The 22390-nt window shown below is 38.9% G+C and overlaps 1 protein-coding gene across 8 annotated transcripts in view; it reads left to right on the forward strand.

The window, feature by feature from the left end:
* Positions 1–22390, forward strand: part of RAPGEF2 (Rap guanine nucleotide exchange factor 2) — a 320476-nt gene that overhangs the window by 274933 nt on the left and 23153 nt on the right. For all 8 annotated transcript variants that reach the window (XM_034772696.1, XM_034772690.1, XM_034772694.1 and 5 more), the window contains 7 exons: positions 1582–1734; positions 2109–2273; positions 7333–7440; positions 7548–7751; positions 7960–8068; positions 9089–9335; positions 13534–13691. In XM_034772696.1, coding sequence (XP_034628587.1) covers positions 1582–1734; positions 2109–2273; positions 7333–7440; positions 7548–7751; positions 7960–8068; positions 9089–9335; positions 13534–13691 — 1144 coding nt within the window. The remainder of the gene's footprint in view (positions 1–1581; positions 1735–2108; positions 2274–7332; positions 7441–7547; positions 7752–7959; positions 8069–9088; positions 9336–13533; positions 13692–22390) is intronic.

Genomic DNA, 22390 nt, shown 5'->3' on the forward strand with positions numbered 1-22390 from the left:
AGATATGCCAATTGTCCAGTGGCCACGGTCTGATATTTTGACTAATGTAAAGGGTAAAGGGTTATATCTAAATTATCCAAGTGCATTACTAGTGGTGTTAATGTATTTATATAGCACTTTTGTTGCTGGCTTAAATATAAGTTGAGATTCTTTTGATTTCTTTCATAGGTGGCATTTTCCCTTAAAATGCTGCATATTAAACAGATAGATGTCTTATGTTGAAAGGGAATGATCCATGTTGGAATGTAAATGTTTTCATCTAAAAGTACCGTATATACTCATTCATAAGCCGAATTTTTTTTAGTAAAAAAAGGAAGCACCAGAGAAGGGGGTCGGCTTATGAACGGGTATAGAGAGGGAGAGGTGGGACACAGCCCCTCCTCTCAACAGAGGGAGCAAGGAGAGGCAGTACAGCCAGAAGGGAAGAGGCGGGGCCACGCTGCTCTCCCCCCAGCTTCCAAAACAGCTGGCAAGCTGCAGCCGTGCTACTCGGCCCCGCCCCCCAGAGCAGGCTGTGGCCAAGCTGCCCAGCCCGCCGGAACACACTATGGCCATGCCGCCCGACCCAGGCCTCTGGAAAATGCTGTGGCCGCGCCGTCCAATCTGGCCTGCCGGAGCAGCTCCAGCCAGGCCAGATGCATCCTCCCCAGATAAGCTGGTAAGGGATGGGATGGGGAGAGTGTGACTAGGGGTGGGGTCATGTGAGGGGTGGTCACAGGGGTTACTCCCCTGACCTCCAGCTTCTCCCACCACCAAAACATTTCCCCACCAGTTGCTGTCCCGGCCCGTCAGGGTAAGCATCTAGCGTGCCGGGACACTTTGTTTACTTAGGTTTACCTCTGTGCCTGCAGACGCTCAAGGTAAACAAACCATCTTGGCCTACCAGCGGCTTATCCTGATGGCCCAGGAGCCAAAGTTTGCTGACCCCTGAATCATAGGGTCGGCTTATGAGCGGGTTATACAAATTTTCCATTTTTACTTACCCATCTTGGGGGTGGGGGGGGTCAGCTTATAAATGAACCGGCTTATGATAGAGTATATACGGTAATTATTTTCTGTGTATCTATGCTACTCATAAATTAGAATGGTAGAATTTTCTTAATGGCTGGCTTAATATATTTATGATTACTCAAAGAACAAAAGTGAAAGTTTGTTTACCCATAGCAATAGTGGTACCATAATTATGGATAGGGTTTTCCTTCCGTTGTTCCCTTTTTAAATGGCTCTGAAGAGGAGGAGGAGCAGGAAGAGGTTTCCTTGAGGAAAATTTTACAAGTGGGATTTACTTTTATTGGCAGAGAAAATGCAACTATATGAATATTCTATGGAGATATTAAATCATCTTGAATCGATGAATCTTGCACTCTCCTGAGGCAGAAATTATAGTGGAATTTATCACACTTGCTTATTCAGCTGTTTACTACAGCAGAGCTCTTAGAAAGACAATTTTGGCCATCCATGGCCTGAGAAGTTACTTTATCTTCAGTAATCATAGAATACTTGTATTTTAAGTCCAGACAGTTTTTCTGAGGTCTCAGAACTCTGTACCTTTTAATATCTATGCCTGATGATTCTTTCCAGTTTGTCTGCATAGCCCAACAAGATTACTGCCGCATCCTCAATCAAGTGGAAAAAAACATGCAGAAGGTAGAAGAGGAGGGGGAGATTGTTATGGTGAAGGAGCACAGGGAGCTTGATCGCACTGGAACAAGAAAGGGTCACATTGTCATCAAGGTAAAAAAAAACAACAACAACAACCAGATGCTTTGTAGATTTGTATGAGCTCTTCCTTAGTGACCCAAGTCCAGAATTAGTTCAGCCATATATTTGAAATACAAGCTTTCCAAAGATTCTTAAATAAAAGAGCTAAAAAGCTATTCAAAATTAAACACAAAAAAATTGCTGTTTTTTCAGGGTCCTTTGATTGTTTTAATTTAGTAAAGTTTATCAATCTCTTTATTACAATGGTCAAGCTATTTTTTATTGTTTAACACATTGGTGACTAGATAGGCTTAATGATACTATTACGTTTAGTGTACCATCAAGATGTTAGATGAAAATAAAAAAGCATTCATGCTAGTTAATAATTAAGCTTTTATTTGTTATAGGGAACATCAGAAAGGTTAACAATGCATTTGGTGGAAGAGCACTCAGTGGTGGATCCAACATTTATAGAGGATTTCCTTTTGACCTACAGGACCTTTCTTTCCAGCCCAATGGAAGTGGGCAAGAAATTGTTGGAGTGGTTCAATGACCCTAGCCTCAGGGATAAGGTTGAAAAAATGACTACTTAAAACTTACGATTGTGAACTCGTGTATTTAAATACAAATTATTAAGATATAAATAAAAATTACAAAAATATTTGTAGCTTTAAACCAGAATAACTGGATTTGGTCGAACAACCAGCTAATAGTATATGAGGAAATGTTGGTTGTAGAAAATGTATGCTAAATCAGGCGAATAGTTATTAAAAAAATGTAAAGCACTACCGTTAAACACTAAAGGGGGAGCGTGGGAGGTATTTTATCACTCATGTACCCATACTTCAGTCAACTCTGTATATTAAATAATTGGTTGTAGAAGTATCAATCCTTTTTTTAAAATCCTCAGTATTTCAGTAGACTATAGTCATAGAATCATAGAAGATTAGGGTTGGAAGAGACCTCAGGAAGTCATCTAGTCCAACCCCCTGCTCAAAGCGGGACCAGCACCAACTAAATCATCCCAGCCATGGTTTTGTCAAGCCGGGCCTTAAAAACCTCTAAGGACACCTCCCTAGGTAGCCCATTCCAGTGCTTCACCACTCTCCTACTGCAATAGTGTTTCCTAATATTCAACCTAGACTTCCCCTACTGTAACTTGAGACCGTTGTTCCTTGTTCTGTCACCTGCCACCACTGAGAACAGCCAAACTCCATCCTCTTTGGAACCCCCCTTCCGGTAGTTGAAGTCTGCTTTCAAATCCCCCCCCCACTCTTCTCTTCTGCAGACTAAACAAGCCCAGTTCCCTCAGCCTCTCCTCGTAAGTCATGTGCCCCAGCCCCCTGATCACTTTCGTTGCCCTCTGCTGGATTCTCTCCATTTGTCCACATCCTTTCTGTAGTGGGGGGTCCCAAAACTGGACACAATACTCCAGTTGTGGCCTCTCCAGTGCGGAATACAGGTGAATAATCACTTCCCTCGATCTGCTGCAATGCTCCTACTAGTGCAGCCCAATATGCCATTAGCCTTCTTGGCAACAAGGGCACACTGCTAACTCATATCCAGCTTCTTATCCACTGTAGTCCCCAGCCTATAGCGGTGCATGGGATTCTTCCATCCTAAGAGCAGAACTCTGCACTTGTCCTTGTTGAACCTCAACAGATTTCTTTTGGCCCAATCCTCCAATTTGTCTAGGTCACCCTGGACCTATCCCTACCCTCCAGCATATCTACCTCTTCCTCCATCTTAGTGTCATCCGCGAACTTGCTGAGGGTGCAATCTATCCCATTGTCCAGATCATTAATAAAGATGTTGAAGAAAACCGGCCCCAGGACCGACCCCTGGGGGCAGTCCAATATAATTCTGTGGTAACTTAGGGCCTAAATCTATGGCAGGAAATATTTCCTTGTTTTCTGTGCACAATAATGGTTTAATGCAATTTGGCAAACACTTTCTTCTAACATTTTTCTTAAATATAAATAAAAGCAGAAAGACACCAGGCTTGATTCTCCCTTCACTTCACATGGTGAAAATTGGGGTAGCTCCATTGAAATCAAGAGTATAAAGTTGGAGAATCTGGTCCACCATATCCAATTATATATAGGGCAGATAACACTGTTTACAGTTAAGTTTGCGGCACTTCACTTTATAAAATCCTGTTTTCAGTTGCTTATAATTTTGCCAAACTTTAACTGTTTGGGTGAAATTGCGTATGCCAGATATTTACCTCAGGCTGTTTTTGTTTGTTTGTTTGTTTTTAGGGGAGGTTGCGGGGGTAAGTGGGGGAGGAAGAATTTCATCTAAAACAGTTCAGTTGTTTCTGTAAATGAGGTTAGAGAAAATACATTGTTTGCCCATGTTAAAAAATTAGGATGAACTTTTCTTTAAGCAGGTCTAGTCATCCGTTCTCCCCCCCCCCCCCCCCCCCCCCCCCCCCCCCCCCCCAACTTTAGATCAGGGACTTGAAATTTGCCATGAAATTTGGTCAGCCTTCATGTGAGGGATGTGGCTTTTGCTGTTCCATGAAAATCCACCCCAGAATTTTAATATGATTTGCTTAAGCTCCAATGCCACATTCCCAGAAGATTCCCTCTGCACTGAGTGAGCTCCAGGCCAGGGCTGAGCAGGACTTTTTCTGCAGTTGGCAACAGAATTGAAAACAATGAACCCATCTCTTCTGGGTGCTCAGTAACCACCACCTACTGAAGCCCAGACAGTGTGGAGGAGGAAGGTTCTCTATTCAAATGCAGAGGGGGCAAGAGCCAGACCTGGAGGGAGAGGAGCAAAGGTGAGTAGATTAGGACAGGGACACCTGGGAGTTAGGGCAGACTGAGCTTGGACACATGAAGAGAGGAGATGGAAAATGGAACTGAGAATTGGGCTAAGGAGACTGGGACTGGGAGCCAGTTGGGGAGAGAGGGTACAAGGGGGGTGATTAAGGTTGAACAAAACAATTTTTGGTAATTTTTGGTAGCTTGACTTTGCAACCTTAATATTCTTTGACTATAACAGGGTTAAAAAAAGAACGAGATAAATTCATGGAGGATTGGTCCATCAATGGCCAGGGTGGGTGGGAATGGTGTACCTACCCTCTGTTTGCCAGAAGCTGGAAATGAGCGACACGGGATGGATCACTTGATGATTATCTGTTCTGTTCATTCCCTCCTGGCATTGACCACTGTCGGAAGACAGGATATTGGGCTAGATTGACCTTTGGTCTGACCCAGTATGGCCGTTCTTATGTTATGTTCTTCGAACATAGGGATTTTTTTTAATGTGTAATATATGTATATACCCCTTTTGTCCATCAGTAGACAGCTCTTTTCAGTGTAATGTCTATTTTGTCAGTAACTTACGACATCCACTGTGATTTCTGTATTGAGATTGTCATTATAGCATATTTCAACACTAGTTCCTTCTCCATCCCAAACCTACACTTATATGTCTTGTCCCTCTTCTTTCCCCCCTTTTTCTTTCTATCTCATTCTGTTGCCTCCTCTATATTAATTGAAGGGGGGGAAAAATTGTTATACAATTTTTTTACTGTGCATTGTCTTACATACTTATCCCCCTAATCTGTAACCATACATTTTTGTCATTTAAATTTATTCTAATAAATAAATTGAAACCCTTTAATAAAAGGTCCTTGTTATACTCTGCAAAATAACCTTTTCATAAAAAAAATCAACTTTGATACTGGAAACTTGTCCTTTCTTGTCCAATAATAGTTTAGCATACTACTGTTTAGATCAAAAAAAAGTTTTAAATAGCCATTTAAAATATAAAATATATTTAATGAAAGTAGAATATAACTCTTCTCCCCTCCCAAAATAAATTAAAGAAAAAATAAATTAAAACATGCTGTTTATGATGACCTGGAGCTGACATATTAATCATTTCAAATGTGAGATTAAATAATGGCTTACATTGCAGTAAGAGTAGCTCAAATTTTGAACAGGGAGGTGGGGGAGATTAAAAAAAAAATAATTCCAAGCCTTAGAATAGAACTAGGAATTTTGTGTAAATGGCCCATTCTGCAGTGATTCTAGGATAGGAAAGTAATTCCATGAAATCATGGAGCACCACAGGCGCTGATTATACTTCAGTGTCAGAAAGGAAAGCTGTGAAATCTTCAGCTCAACAGATTCTGTCGTCCTCCGACCATGCCACACCGAATAAAAAATAAAACCACTAAAATTTAGATAAGTGTTCTAAAAGATTTTGTAAAGCAGTTTCTTATATGCTTTTGCACAATAGTTTTCAAATAAAAAAAATAAACCTTAGATTCTGTGGCTACTTGTATTTACAACATAGAAATGCCAAGTTTTGTTCAGTTAAAACAATGAATTATATATCCATAAAATTTCAAAAAGATTTAACCCACCTGTAAGTGTGACTTGTTTTAAAAATAAATCTGAAAAGCATGGCTGTGGATTGTTAAGGCTACAATCCTGTCCTTATCCCACATCGTTTGCTTAGGAACTGCAGCACACATGTGCAATTATCTCATTGTTAGGAACCCCTAAAATAGTTAATTAGTCTCAGTATTATGAATTTGAGCTATTATGGTAAATTTGCTTGCTTTTGTAGATAAGTAGGAATCTACTTGAGGACTCTGAGAATCCTTAACACAATAGACCATACAGCTCCAATTCATGTCAAGGTCTATTTGTAGATGCTTTAATCTCAGATCATTGACACAAAAGTGGCTTTGGTACTGTGTAAGTACATGTAAGTGGCAGTTGTATTGTCTTCACATGATTAAAATCTGCACAAGTTTTTATTAATGAAAAGCTGCTATTGGTGATGCTTAGTATTTTTTTTCTCAGTAACTCACTTTGTCAACATGACAGAAGTAATACAGTCATCATTTTGGTTACTATTTTGCATTTTAAGAACATAAAATATGTTGATTGAACCAAATCTGGTTTTAAATCAATGGGGAGAAAATGCTGCTGACTGAAACTTCATAGGTCAAGTTGCAGGATAGAGTAAAAGTTTACAGGTAGCTGTATTGTACTTGAATTCCTGACAGATGTTTAGCTATAGTGGTGCTGCCAGAAGGGAGTCTTTTCTGTAGTATAGTCTTAAATTGTAGTTTTAAAATATGGGAAGTCAGAAAGATAAAGTAAGAAAGCAACCCAACCCCTGTTGTAAAGATGACCATTAAGAATAAATTCATTCACTAGTAAAGTTAATTTATCTCTTCTGCCTTTTGTAAAGACCTATTTTACACACTCTTACAGAGGCACACTCCTTATGACGTTAATGGCTTTTTTGTCTAAAGGCTAGAGAATTCTTGTTTGTATACATGTCAGGAATTGCAGTGAACTGTGTAAATGCAGACTTAATTTTCTACCCTCTGACAAGTTTGATGTAACTAACCAGCATTACCATTTTGAACAACTGTGAACTTTCCAAGCACAGTTTTAGGTGTTTGCTCATTTTACGACTCCTTGGAGACCTGCTGGTAAAATGTTGTGTCAGTGGAGTTGGCCTTGAGCAAAATTCTCAGTTTTCACAACTAAAATACATGGAAACTGAAAAATAACCTGTTTAAAAGCTTTAGAAATAGAATTGTTCTCTGAATGTGTACCAGGATAAAGTTTTATATTATTAATTGACTTACAGGTTACACGGGTAGTATTGTTGTGGGTGAACAATCACTTCAATGATTTTGAAGGAGATCCTGCTATGACTCGATTTCTAGAGGAATTTGAGAACAATCTGGAAAGAGAGGTAAGAATAATGGGGTTTTGTAAGGAAAAGAATTTGGGAAGGAGGAGTATTCAGGCTATTCTGTATATTTATGTCATTATTATGCTACTTTTTTTCCCCCTCTGCAGAAAATGGGTGGACATCTGAGGCTATTAAATATTGCATGTGCTGCTAAAGCTAAACGAAGATTGATAACATTAACAAAGCCATCTCGAGAAGCCCCTTTGCCTTTTATCTTGCTGGGAGGGTCAGAAAAGGGATTTGGAATCTTTGTTGACAGTGTGGATTTAGGTAGCAAAGCCACAGAAGCAGGCTTGAAACGTGGTGACCAGGTACATACTTTCAAAGTTTTACAAGTATATACTTGAAATTTCCATGTCTTTGGTTGAGCTATTTTATTCCTTTTTTCCCCCATGAGTGCTGTCATATAGAGCTACAATGTAACTTGCTGCATACATCTTTGTACATTGAGACAGAGATTCTCATGTTTCTGTTTGTCATTAAATAAAAATAGTAAATTGTCGTTTTTACATTTTTTAGATACTGGAGGTGAATGGTCAAAACTTTGAAAACATTCAGCTGTCAAAAGCCATGGAAATTCTTAGAAATAATACTCATTTATCTATCACTGTGAAAACCAACTTATTTGGTAGGTTTGATTACACCTTTTTCTTTTTGTTTTACTCTAGTAATCCTATATTCAATCTTTCAGATTAATCTTTTAGTTTTGTTTGAGTGTTATGTACACATAATGTGTGGAAGTAATTTATAATGAAGAAAGAAAAATTAGTAATTAAAGCATTTGAGTTAGGGATGGGAAGACCACAACATGAGTTTTAGGTCCCCAAAGCATTTTATAACACAATTTTTTTTTTAATTATCTTTAGTGGAAATTGCTGAGAGAAAACACAACTAATTTTTAGATTAATTTACATTACAGTTGTAAAAAATGTAAATTATCTCACATATGAAGAGGTTATACTCTCACTTTGAGTTTTTAAGGCCAACAGGAACCACTGTAATCCTCTAGTCTGACCTCCTAACGTGTATATACACAAACATTCCTGGATATGGACCTGTCTTGGAACTTGGATGATCTGTCTTCATTTCATTTGTCTTTGCCTTCTCTTTTTGTATTTGGCCTGGCTCACATTCTTTCAGTCCTCACCCAAAGTAAATGCACTCAAGCCATATGAGCCTACCTATGGAAAAAATGAACTCTTACTCACTCATTTTCCCCACTTGCAAATCCCAGTCGCAAACATCTAACGTCTAGTGGTACATGGATATCATCTTTCACTTCCATCAGAAATTAATAATTTAAAGTCTGATCCTGTCTGATCCTTACGACTGAGTGCATTGATTTCAAAAGGACTATTTTGGGGATTCAGCACTATACCCAGCAGTAAGCCCTTGTAGGATCAGGCTCCTTCACTTGTATGCTTCTATTTTATTATGACCGCGGATAGATATTCTATTCAGATTTTTAAAATGAGTATGTACACATTTTTTCATTAAAATTAAGGCTGTTTTTAAAATGATTGATAGAATTTGCTGAGCAGACTTTTCTATAATGTTTAACAGTAGATTGGCATGGTGCTTTATACTTTTCTTCGTACTTAGAATTTTCTTTTAAAATACGCTGTTTATCCTTTTTCTTCCTGTGCAGTTTTTAAAGAACTTCTAACAAGATTGTCAGAGGAGAAAAGAAATGGTGCTCCCCATCTACCTAAAATTGGTGATATTAAAAAGGCCAGTCGTTACTCCATCCCAGACCTTGCTGTTGATGTGGAGCAGGTGATAGGACTAGAAAAAGTAAATAAGAAAAGTAAAGCCAACACTGTTGGAGGGAGAAACAAACTAAAGAAGATACTTGACAAAACTCGAATCAGTATCCTGCCTCAGAAACCATACAAGTGAGCATTTCTTAATCTCCTCTAAAATGTTTTTTTTTTTAACTGTTGAATTGTTGATATAGAAGGATATAGATCTGTTAAGACAAAAATGTTAAATTTGAAAAAATGTAGGTGGTTCTTTTCTCGATGAACTGTGCCTGGTTAACTAAGATATTTGGGTTGGTTACTCTTCCTTTCGGAAAAGTACCTGCCCACTTTGTGTACGTCCTCATCACCTTAGGTATCAGAATGCTAATACTATATAAGCATACAAGCTTATATGACTGTTCTCCATCCCTTCCTCCTAAACACTGTTGTGGTGTGTGCTTGATATTTCTTCTATGTACTCCTTTTCTTCTGTCTCCTTAGCCACATTGAGTTACTTCTTGAGTTACTCTCAGGAAAAGCAGTTGCAAAAATGTGGCAAACATCTTGCTTGTAACATAGCAGATTTGGTCTGTCTGGTGGAATGGAGTTTCACAGTTGTGGGCAAACCCAGGGCTGAGAAGGTAAAATTCTCCTATCAATATTCGCAGCTGTTACACATGCTGGAATCAGGAATGGTGATGTTAAGTTTCTGTTCTGATCAGTGCACTGCAGGTTTGAAAAATTGTTTTACATCAGTTAGGATTTTCTGCTAAGTTGAAAATTAACAAGGCAGTATCTTATGGAGCTAAGTTTGTTTTTTAGAGAGAATAGGTGGGCAAACAAATGGTTTGCAATTGACTCATAGCAGCTGAACAAGTTGTAGATTTCTCTAACCCATTGGCCTAATGTGATCTGCACACTACATTTGGGAGATCAAATTACCATCCCCAAACCAAATTTTCAACCCAGGTACTTCAGTGGAGTTGGACATGATTACACAAAGACTAAATTTGGTCCCCCCAGTCTCTCTTGCCATAGACTGGCATGGGACCTTTTAGAAATGGTGTGTTTAGATTCTAGATAAAAGGAATGTGTTGTGCTGGTAAACAACTGTGTGTTTGGCCAATTGAGGAATGAGTTGGACATTGTTTTATGGGAGTCTCTTCCAATTTTTCTCAGTAGAAGTCTGGGGAGCCTAATGGTGACCCGTGAAGATAGGGGGTAGGAAGATGAGCACAATGAAACACCAACCGTCCACGTCTCCAGCCAAGGAGCTTTTGTGGGGTCCCAGATGAATAGATGATCCAGTGGAACCAATATTTCCTATTGTAGAACCATTTTTCTCTTCTGTAGCCCATAGGAAGGCTGTGTTTCTGCCCACAGTAATGGAGAGGATAATTGGTGCTCAGATTTTTTACTTCAGTAGTAATAACTGAGAACAGAACTGCTTCAATTAATGTTTAGGTATTAAAAACTAACAAACACTATGTAATTAGTGAAGATGCTATTGGCAGCAAGGGAAGAGAGAACAACATTATTTGCTTTATAAATGAACAAATTATAAAATGCAAATAGTGTATAATTTTAAAATGAATTTGTCTTGAAAATGGAGGTAGGCCACTGAAATTAAGGTTTCAGATATTTTAAAAGCAATGTGTGCTGTTGAAGTAAAGCTTGGTAATCTTTTGTAATGATAGTTAATGGTCTTTTATTGTGTTCACCCTTCCAGTCCCTGTGTTAAAATAAGATTTACAATAGAAATTAGCATCTTTGATTCCTGTGGATGAAATGAAATGTGTAAATCCTTATAAAAAGAGCCTCATTTAATATTATCTGACTCTTAACTATTTCTCATTCTCTATATAACCATTCTTGCATATTTGTGCCCCTTAGTTCTCTGATGAACCAGACACATCATTCGCTGGAGTTTGTACTGTTCTCTATTAATCTTACTGCATTAAATTCATTTCTCTTAGTTTGTCACTTATTTTTTCTTTCTCCGTTTTTTTTCTTCCTCCTTGCATTTTGCTAATTCCTGTGTAGGGGACTGTTTGGGTAAGAGTCAGAAAAACAACACAGTCAATCTAAAATCCTTTCCCCTTTGCTACCCTTAATCCCTGTGTTATGTATAGCAATGTATGTTCCCCAAACCCACTGACATTTCAATTTTTTGTTAATGTGTGATCTCCACATAGGGTTGGGTAGGTATAGCCTTTCCAGCATGTATATGTTCCACTTCCTGAAAGCCTCTAATTTAGATATCTTCATAAGTAACAGCATTTCACTGTTACTGGGCACTTAAAGAATTTTCATTTGCTATTTTTGAAAACCACAAATAAAGAGGACTGAAGCATTTCATTTGCCTATGTTAATTAAATGGTAAACTACTATTTAAAGGTAGGAAGGGATATATTTAAAGACCTCTTTATCTTCTTTGCTATCCAAGCAGGAAATGTGCACTCTTCCAATTGCTGTGTCTTGCTATATTAATAGTATCTCAGTGCACAATAAAAGAATATATAAAGTAATGGGAATCCATTTGCTTTTTCCCTTCAAGCCTCCTTCCCAACACCACACCCAAATAAAATATTTTGCACAACAGTGGGGAAAGTATGTTGTTGTGGCACCCAGGATCTTGCAGTATTGCCATTTTTAAGTCTGATTTTCCTAGTTTTTACTTATTGTTTATAATAGTTCAAATCTCAGAAGTTTTGATGTAGTTTAAAAAAAAATCAGTTTAGGCTCTTTATAAGAAAGAAAGTGAATACATTGGCTCATATATAACCTTTCATATGAGACTCTTTAGAAATATTACCTATTTAATCCTGACAACACCATAGTTAAGAACAACGGCCACCAAAGGGAAGCCATATCTGGTATGGAATACAGTATCTGTTTAACATTATATAGTAAAACTAAACAGTTTGACAGGAAGTAAAAATGAATGCAGTATCTCATTGAAATTGCAAGAGGCATTTAGTCAGGCAAAGTGTCATTACCTCGATCTGAGTGTAGCCAAAACATTGATGTTAACACCTCGACTCTTATGAAAAGTACTGCGGGAAGTTATCACCAAAAGTGATTGTGTTCTTGGGTTTTGCACTTTAAAGAAGACAGCACATCCAGCACCATAGATATGTGATAACAACCTACCAAATATTGTTGAGTGGTGGCTTAGAGGAAAGAGTATTATCTACTGAATTACTATCACCACTTTTCACAGCACTCTAGGCTTTGTGTGGAGGTATCTCATCAAAATACTGATTTGGCCATAAGAAAGTGGGGCTTGCATACACAGGGCAAAACACTTGTACTTAAGCACAAAATGACATGGCTAAATGTGCTATAGCAACTCTAAATGAAAATGTAAGTAATAGATAAGAGTCAAATGCTTCCTATGGTATCCATGTCGATTTTCTGTTTGACTGTTGACGAATTGGCCAAGATTTTAAAAAATGAGTGCCTGAGGTACTTTAATTTAGTGGCCTAATTTTTAAAAGTGTGTTGGGCATCTAGCAGTTCTGACTTATTTATTTAGGAACCTAATATGGATTTAGGAGTCTAATGTTAGGCATTCACTGTTGAAAACCCTGGCCTTTGGTTGTTAAATTATAAAAATATTTCCATCTGCCACAACGGTTGTCATTAAACATTCAAAGTTTGCCCACCAAAATGCTGTATTTGAAGTTCTCAGCTACATCCCTGTATGTAAACTCAAGAGCTTGGCTCCTCATCAAGAGCACATTACCCTGGCTTCTACACCCCCCACTGCTTCCAATTTGTTTCCATTGCCAATTAAGATCATCTTCCTGCACTCAAAGCCATCATAGTGCCCATCATTAGATGACATCTCTCCATCTGTGACCTGCTAACACTGTTGTGCTCCTCTGGAATAATGCAGTTCACAAAAAATAAAGTGCCTAAGAGCTGGAAAAATATTGTTTTGGGATGAGGGGATCTTTTCTGGAATGAGTTACAAGAGGAGATTAGACTGAGCCAAAGTCTGGTTGGTTTTAAAGTGCACTGCATGTTACCCCTTTTTAATAAATCATCTCCACCCTGAATAAAGTGCTGAGATAACAAAACTAGCCATCTTCCCAGAAGTAGGAAGGGCAAAGAGCAGAATCCTCACTGGTTATTGGTAAGCAGATCTAATTTTATTGTTATATAGCAATTTTATTGTTATATAGCACTTGGATACTGTGGCTAAATGCACCGTAGAGGAAACTATAAGATAGCTACTGCTTTTTGAGGACCGTTAATTTTTAAATGGCAAATACTGTAGCCATAACTAAAGCTTTGAAGATTTAAGTTCTGAAATTTCTTATTTTCTCATTACTCCTTGGCACAGTGACATTGGAATTGGCCAGTCGCAGGATGACAGCATTGTAGGATTGAGGCAGACCAAACACATTCCTCCTGCTTTACCTGTCAGTGGAACCCTGTCATCCAGTAATCCAGATTTATTGCAGTCACATCACCGCATCTTAGATTTCAATAGTACTCCAGGTAAGCATCAATTATTTTTACTCTTACCTCTGATTTTCCTCTAGTCACACTTTACTTTTAGGTACTCATTGTTCTGGATCTACCCATCAATTTGTATTTACATATGTTTTAACCTATAGACTGATCATGTATTGTATTAATATACAGTTCTTTCTTGTGTCATTGCTCCAGTTTATTTTATCTCCAGGCAAATATGTATATATTTTTGTTGTATGTGGAATGTATTGTCTGTAATTCAGGATTTTATATATATATATATATATACACACACACACACACATACATATTAAATTTATTTATTTATTTATTTATTTACCAGTGTAAACTTCAGATACATGGTATATTCTAATTTGTCTTCTAGCTACACAAACATAGCTGGTAGGCAGTAATTTGTACAAGGCTGCAGTAAGCTAAAATATCACACACAAACCGTATACTAAAGTAGACTATAATAAATTCAGTAAAGAGAAAAGATGGTCTTGAAGTTAGCATGGGGATTCCAGAGATTTAGGGTTCAATTCCTGTTTCTGCCATAGACTTTCTTGGGCAAGTCATTTCGTATCTCTCTGCCTCACTTCCTCATCTTTAAGTTGGGGACAATCTCCCAATCTTGCTCTGCCTTGTCTCTTTAGATTATAAACTCTCTAGGACACTGTCTCTCTCTTACCATATGTATGTGTAGCACCTAGCACAATGAATCTTTTGTCTCCCAGCCTATAGGCATCACCATAATCGTAGTAGTAATAGTATGTGGCTCATAGATATGAAATAAATTTCAAGTAGTGAAATGGAAGCTAGCACAATTCTTAAACTGCTTCAGCTATATGAAGAGCTAAGGAAAGTGTAAAAAAGAAAGTAAGTATTCATAGGCTTTTGTCTTAGATATGATAAATGTGACTTGAACAGTGGAATAATGCTTTAGCTTTAGCATTATAGCAGCACCTCAGTGACTTTTAGGAAAACAAAAAGTGTCACCATGCCTCAGTGGGTCACAGCTGAGGATACCAGATTCAGTACAAACTGCTGAAAAATAGGACAGATTCATCCCAAAGTGGTGCTTATTCTTCCATTAGATATACCAATCCAGTATAAAAGTAAACTTCTGTCTCACCACATTAGTTAACAAGAAGTCAGAAATGCAATCTCCTTAGGCATTCCAGTACTCATTTCACCACTCAGACACTAGACTTTATGATGAGTGATTATTTAAAACTAATTTAATGAAATAAAGGGTCCTTCTAATCCCAACATATCAGCCACATAGGTCAATATATAACTCAGATCTTACCTAATAATCATGCTGTTGCCAATCCTTTAGTATCTACTATTTAAAGGGTTATTTATAAGAGAAAAGAAAGAGGAGAGAGGTTAAAATGGTTAAGGAATATATACACACAATCATTGCAAAGTTCTTGGATCTGATTTTTAGCAGTGATATTACAGACTGTTGGCTTGTAAAGTCTTAGGTAACTTCCAAAAGGTTGGAAGGCCCTCAATTCATAGTCAATATGCTCCTTTTTGTGCAAATCCATAGTCCAGAGATCAGAGCAGGAAAGAGGTAAAAGGAGATGCTTCCAGGGTCCTTTATACCATTTCCCATGTGGAGGGGATGCTCTCAGTCTTAGTTTGTGAAAAAAATACAGGCACAAGATGGAATCCAGGGTCACATGAGCAAGTCACATGCCCTTGTATGCTTTGATAACTCATAGAAGCAGCCATTACCCATATTTTGGCTAAAGCATCCACTGGAAGCCTACTGGGTGGGACAATCTTCTTCTGTAGCCCATTATGAGAGTAAATGTTCTTTAAAGGGCCATCAATGTGCTGGCCAGACTGGATATAAATTACCTTGTGGGTGTTATCCCAGGAGCAAACATGTTTGAAATATAGGTCTATGTAGCCAATATTCATAACTTCAGATGCAAAAATTATACATGCATATAAACAGGATAATCATACTCAGCAAGTCATAACTTTTCCATTGATACCTTACATGATATACTTTGTTCAAGATTTGTTGCAATTGTCTGACAGCGGCAATATTAATTAATGGTCATGTTCCAATCATACAGCATCACAGACTGCTACTTAGTAATTTATTTTATTATAATAAAACTTGTCCAGATATGCTTCAAATGGTTTTAAAAGAATTCTTAGCTTTTTTCCTAATCAACCAAAAAACAAAAACAAAAAAAAACCACCCTACAAACAAACAAACAAAACCCCTCCAACTAGATCAGATATCTTAAGGGTTTTAGGAATATTTGGGTTATAGACACAAGCCATTGATTAATTTCAGTGTACTTGAAGACTTGAAAAAATTTAAACCTTACAGTTTTTAATTTAGATGTTACCTTGAACTAAATAAAAGATGGGGACACAGGCAGTTTTCGGAAAATTGAATGCATTGGAGTAGAAAGGGAAAGCCTTGTGGAGTTGCCATCCTTTAAGGCTTTAGGGATTATGCTTCAGGATGGAACATAAAACTACTTGTTCAAGTAAGCTTTGAAAACCCAACATTTTGGAAGGGTTGTCTTCAGGAAAATAAAACACCCATTCTAGAAGCTTGAAGCCAGCAACAATCTGTTTTATATCCTGCTTTGTATAGGTTTTTTTGTTTTTGTTTTTAAATAGCAGTTTATTTTTAAATGGTCAAATACTCCATAAGACTTTTGCTCTCATGGCTGTATTCTATTGGGATTCATGAGTATACTATGATTTTTAACTGTCTATCATCTTTAATTTCCCCTTTACTTTCAGACAGAAACTCCAATTAGACTAGCTTCTTATCTACAAGGCAAGGCTTTTCCCAGTACTTCAGTCCAATTTCTTTCTGGGAAAGATGGGAAAAAATGATAAAAGCTGTCAAGTAGTAAAATTAAGAAGTCATGATTAATTTATAAAAAACAACAATACCTTATGAAACATCTCATTATCTGAATGTGACTGTGTCCCTTGCAACCATGAATGCTAGTCCATTGACTTTGCTCATATGCAACCGTCCTATGAGTGAATGGAGGAAAGGAAACTGAAATGTCATTTTTCACTTATGACAAAGCAATCGGATAGATCTTGAGCACAGTTTCCCAGAGACACTCTCCCTTCCCTAACATTAACCTAAAACTACGTTTTAGTGGCATAATCAATAATAGTACCTTCTAAATGCATGGAAAGATTTACAGTTATTTTAGTTTTCTATGTGGTGTTAACTAGAGATGGGCTTGGATCAAGCCACACAGTTTGGATACGTCTTTGCCAAAGTTAGGGGATGTTAAGATCTGAGGCATTGATTTGTCCCATCATGGAGATAATTGTCATCTCCATTGTTGAGTTCTGGATCCAAACTTCCTCGAAGTTTAGGATTGTTTGGATCTGAGGCTTCGGATCAAGATCAGCTCTAGATTGCATCTTTAATTTCAAAATCCTGTACACTTTTTATATAGGATGTGATACTGCTTAGATGATGATCAGATCTGTGCTGGAAATGAAAAATTGTGGTAAGAGTAAGCCAGGGTGGTGATTATATTATCATAGAACCTAGGAACCCAAGTCATGAACCATTGTGCTAGGGATTGTACAAAGATAGAATAAAGACAATCTCTGCCTCAAAGAGTTTATAGTTTAAGTATTAACAAGAGACAACAAATAAATATAGACAGGAGAATACAAGGAAACATTGAGACAGTATTGGTCATCATGAAATGTAGTGATCTCAGTTCACTGGTGGCCTAGCCATTATGAAGATTTTTTTAGGCATCATGGCAGAGAAGAGTTTTGAGGAGGATAATGAGGTAGCTTTATGTTTATGGGGAACTACTGATGTTTGCTGGTTTATGGTTTATGTTTACGGGGTATGCTGAGGTTTATGGGGAACTCCTCCAAGTGTCAGGGGAAGCATGGGAAAAAACACAAAAAAGTCTGCTTGCTTGCAGATCTTAGCAAGCGGGCAATGGAGGCTGGCATCATGGGCAATTAGAGGTGGGAGTCGATGTCTTGATAGTGAACGAGAGATGATAGAAAAGTGGGGATAGGCCATGAAAGGCCTTGAAAAGGAAGACAAGCAGCTTGTTTCATGTGATAATGAAGTGGTGGCAAAGAGAAGATTGACATGGTGAAAATGATAGGCTGGGAAAATTATCTTTAAAGCAACATTCAGAATGGATATGAGCAGGGCATGATGGCATTTGTCAAGGCCAGAGAAAAGGGTGTTGCAGTAATCGAGACACAAGGTGAAGAAAGCCTGCACAAGTATTTTAGTTGAGCCTTAGAAGCATAGGACACGAAGGGACCTTAATTTTTCACTGATCAGGTATTTGTTCTTCATACTGACTCTTCTAATCCTAAAGAGCAGGTTACCTTCCTCTTGAGCAAAAGGGGGCTTGTTAGTGCAATCAGTGGGCTCTCACTAGGAGCTGAGTTTGCAGTGGCACACAGTAAAATAGTTGAGAACTTCCATTTTGTTTAATGTTTATTTTAGGAGGGTTTTCGAAGTAGTATATTGAGCACTTTCTTTTCCTTTTCCTGCCTATTTTTCTTTCTTAATGGGTTGGGCATTATTTGAGACATTTCTTCTCCCACCATGACGAATCTCTGAGGCACTCCTTCAGGGTTTGACTGCTTCTCCTGCCCAAGATGGCAGAGCAACCCAGAAATTGCAGAAACATGCTCTGTCCCTGAAAGCCTTCTTCTGAAGGAGCCTCTGTTCACAGAAGGAAGAGCTGTATTAGTAATGTGCAAACAGGGCTGGCTCTGGCTTTTTGGCTGCCCCCAGCAAAAAAAAACCAACCAAACAAAAAAAAATGGGGTGGCCAGAACAGCAAAGCAAAAAAAAAATAAAACCTGCGGCGCGGCCGGAGCGTGGGTGCAGGGGGACCAGCTGTGTGGGGGGGAGGGAGCGGGCGGGAGAGAGAGAGAGAAGGGGGCAGCCAGGGCTACAGCAGGGGCTTTGCCATGTGGCCCCTCCCGCTGCGCCACCTCCTGCCGTGAGGGCTCCGCTCCGGTCGGCGGGGAGGGAAGGAAGAGGAATGCTCTGCAGGGCGCTCTGGTTCTCTGCCTCGCCGACCCCTACAGGGCGGTCAGAGCGGAACAAGAACACACACACACACACACGCGCGTCCGTGCCACCCTAGGATTGGGCGGAATGCCGCCTCGAACAATCTGCCGCCCCAAGCACCAGCTTGCTCAGCTGGTGCCTGGAGCCGTCCCTGTGTGCAAAGTATATTGGACCCTCACTCGCCAGGGAAACAAGTATCAGAGAGGTAGCCGTGTTAGTCTGTATCCACAAAAACAACGAGGAGTCTGGTGGAGTGAGCTTTTTGTCTAGGTCTAGGATACCTGAATATTTGGCATAGAAACTAAGTGCTCTGTTTTGATTATCATATATTAATAATTTTTAAAATAGGCTTAGAAATATGGTTACATAAGGGCATTACTGAATCATTGTAGTTGGGGTATGAAATTCAAGGAAATGACTGAATTGGCCTAAATTTAGCCTAATGAATATGTAAATTATGAGGTAATCAGTCAGTTTTAATATTTTTTCATTGCTGTTCTTCAAGTTGCAAAATAGTGAATAAATGTGCACATCCCAGTAGTGATCACGGTATATCACTATATAAAACAAGCCGTGTATGAGAGAGAAAAACTCTCATGTTCCCTAAATTGACTAGTTTGGTAACATCGTGCAATAATGGGAAAACATTCTGTAATATTTGTTTTTATCTCAACACTTCTGTTGATGAATACATGTATTTTTGTAGGGTGTTTTTTTTTACAAAATATACATGTAGTGCACATTCAGGTTTAATAGTAAATTCCCTTTTCTCTGAATTGCTGCCAAATAAGATTCCTTTTCTTCAAAGAAAATGTTTTTGTCTAGCAGTTGGTTTATCAGTATCAGTCTATTTAAGTATTAGTCTTGGCAGTAGATCCAGGAGACTTCACTTTTGCTTTCTGTTTTCATGTTGTTCATATGACCTTTATGTCCTTCAGAATAAAAATACAAATTGACCCTCCTCTTACTTTGATGAAAAACAGAGCAGGAATTTAAATCCATGACACGCACACAAATATCAAAGCTTATTTACTTCTGAAAAATATGTTGACTTCCCCAGTCAGTTAAAAGATTAGAGTGGAAGTGCTTACCTTTATCATGAAAAATACCGTGGGGGACAGAATTATTGTGCCCTTACAGTAAGTCCAGTGGCGAAGAGCTGCCAAATTTTCTACAGCTTTGCTTTTTATATTCTATTTTGACTGGAAATTGCCAGAATGATAAAATGTGAGTTCATCTCCAGATTCAATCTCCCACCAATTTTATACTGATATTCAAATCCAAGGTTTTAGTTTGGAGGTCTCTCTTTCTTACTTTTTTAAAAAGTAATAAAATCCCAGTACAACCATTGTATTATCAGCTATTTAAACAATACCTTATAAATATTTGAGTGCTGAATGATTTATTCCTTTTTCCCTTGATTGAATGTATTTAATTCCTAATTATAAAACACTGGCATGAAAAATTAATTAAGTTGCTGGTCTCAATTCATAAATGTTATGTATGTTTGGTTTTATATATTTAATACTGTAAGAGAATGGGGCTGATGTTTTTTAAAAAGTTAGACGCAACTTACATTCGTATTACTACAACTGTCCATGCAAATCTGTTTGCATATGTAACTGGCCAGTTCTTCTTTGAGTGGGATCTCTCACTGCAGGTGTGCTTATACCCCAAGCACCTTTGATCAGAAATTTTTGGTAGTACTGCCTGTTTGGCCCACTCTTGCATCCTCATGCCCGCACCAAAGACAGATAGGGCTGCATGGGGAAACAGCCCTCTGTGTCTTCTCAGCTGTCTTGGCCTGAGACAGAGTGCTAGTGTGCTCACTTTACTATTCAAATCCTGTCTTTAGTCTTAGATTTCCTTTACTTTCCTTGATTTTGTAGGGGAGGTGGGGTTTCGTTCGAGATCCCCATTGTCCCAGAGTATGCCAAGATATCCGGGTTTCAAATGTTGCCTCATTTGCCAGGAAGCTGTCCCTGTCAGTGATGGGCTTTCCCCGTTTTTCCACTGCTCGGGGGGGACACACATTCTCTCATAAGTGTATCATCCACTCAGCTTTTAAAAGCAGAGCCAGGAAGAATCAGAAAATAAAACTTAAGCACTTAATGATGAAGTATTGTCTCCAGATGGCCTCCGATCCAGGGTAGGAGGAGACACCCTCCCTCCCCCCGGCTTTCAACCACCCTTCCCCCACCCAAACATCAGCCTGTGAATGAGAATAGTGCCCCATCAACATCTGCACAGCCACCTATGCACATTCAGGAGATATCCTTGGAGGACTCAGGGAAGACTCACAGAAGAGGACTCATTCTCCTCATAAGGGGTCTGCTTCGAGAAAGCCTTGGGATCCTCAAAGTAAAACTGCATTAGAGATCTCATATCCCATTCTGGGTACCGCATGGGGTGTCAGCACACATTAAGTGGCACACCCATATGGATATACATCTTGAAGAACTCTAGTTACTGCACTCCTTGTACTATCTCTGCTCCTCCCAGCCAGTCTTCATCAGTACCATCTACTTCCATCAGATAAGATTTACCAAAGTAGTCTATGCCCTCTGCATTGGTTAGAACCTTTTCCTCTACCAACCCACCTGATGCTCCAGGGTTGTCTTAGTTTAAGATGAGCTGGTGTACCCCCATCCAGTACCCTCACAGTGGCAGAGCTCCTCCTTTACATGAAGAGGAGTGCTCTTCAGCCACCCAAATCTCAGTGCATGATTCCTCTACTTACCAAAGGGACTTCTCTCCTGACTGTTTTGGGGAGAGAGAAGAGTTACATTCAGGATGAACCCACGCCCTGTGCACTTGTTCTAGCACCATTGGATGCCACCTCCCATGCTTTATTGACCCCCTCAGTGGCCATACTGAGATCCTTGGGCTCCAGGTCGACAACAATTCTCATGAGTCCCTAGTTTTTCATGTGGGGACCACAGAAAGAGACATTCTCCTACTTTATCTATCCCTGCTCCATTACCTCAGGTACAGGAATCCCTTGAAGAGCAGGAGGCGGAGCAGATAAGGATGATTCTCTGCAAATGAATGTCTTTCAGACGAGGTAGTTATGCTGCCTCCACTTTCTCTGGCTGATGATTTCAAACAATTAATTAAATGTATTGCAGACTCTTTACCAGTCCCTCTAGAGGATGTCAGAGAGTCGCAGTCAAGCTCCCGGATATTCTTTAGTTGCCACTTTCAGCTAATGTTGGCTTGCAAATTAATGAGTCCCTACTAGATCCTAGCAAAATTATCTGGCAAACTCTGGCAGTGATACCACCAACATGCAATTATGCTGATAAAAGAATATTACATCCCAGCCAAGAGCCCTGAATTTTTATTTTCACGTCCTGCACCTAACTCTCTGGCTGTGGAAGCAATGAATGAACAGTAGCACATAAAATTCGCACCTTATAATAAGGATCAGAAACACCTTGACAAAGGATGCTGCCTTCCATACCCTGCACATCAGGAGGATGAGGGTCTTTTATTTGGACGGAAGCAGACCATTTAGAAAATTTCCAAGATTGTTGTATCAATTGCTGAGAGGTCCAAAGGGTCCACAATCTCCACCCAAGCACTTTTCAGATGGATTTCTGGATGTATTCTTTCTTGTTATCATAGGGTATTAGCCCATTCCACA

Source organism: Trachemys scripta, chromosome 5 (genome assembly GCF_013100865.1).
Source record: "Trachemys scripta elegans isolate TJP31775 chromosome 5, CAS_Tse_1.0, whole genome shotgun sequence".
NCBI lineage: Eukaryota > Metazoa > Chordata > Testudines > Emydidae > Trachemys > Trachemys scripta.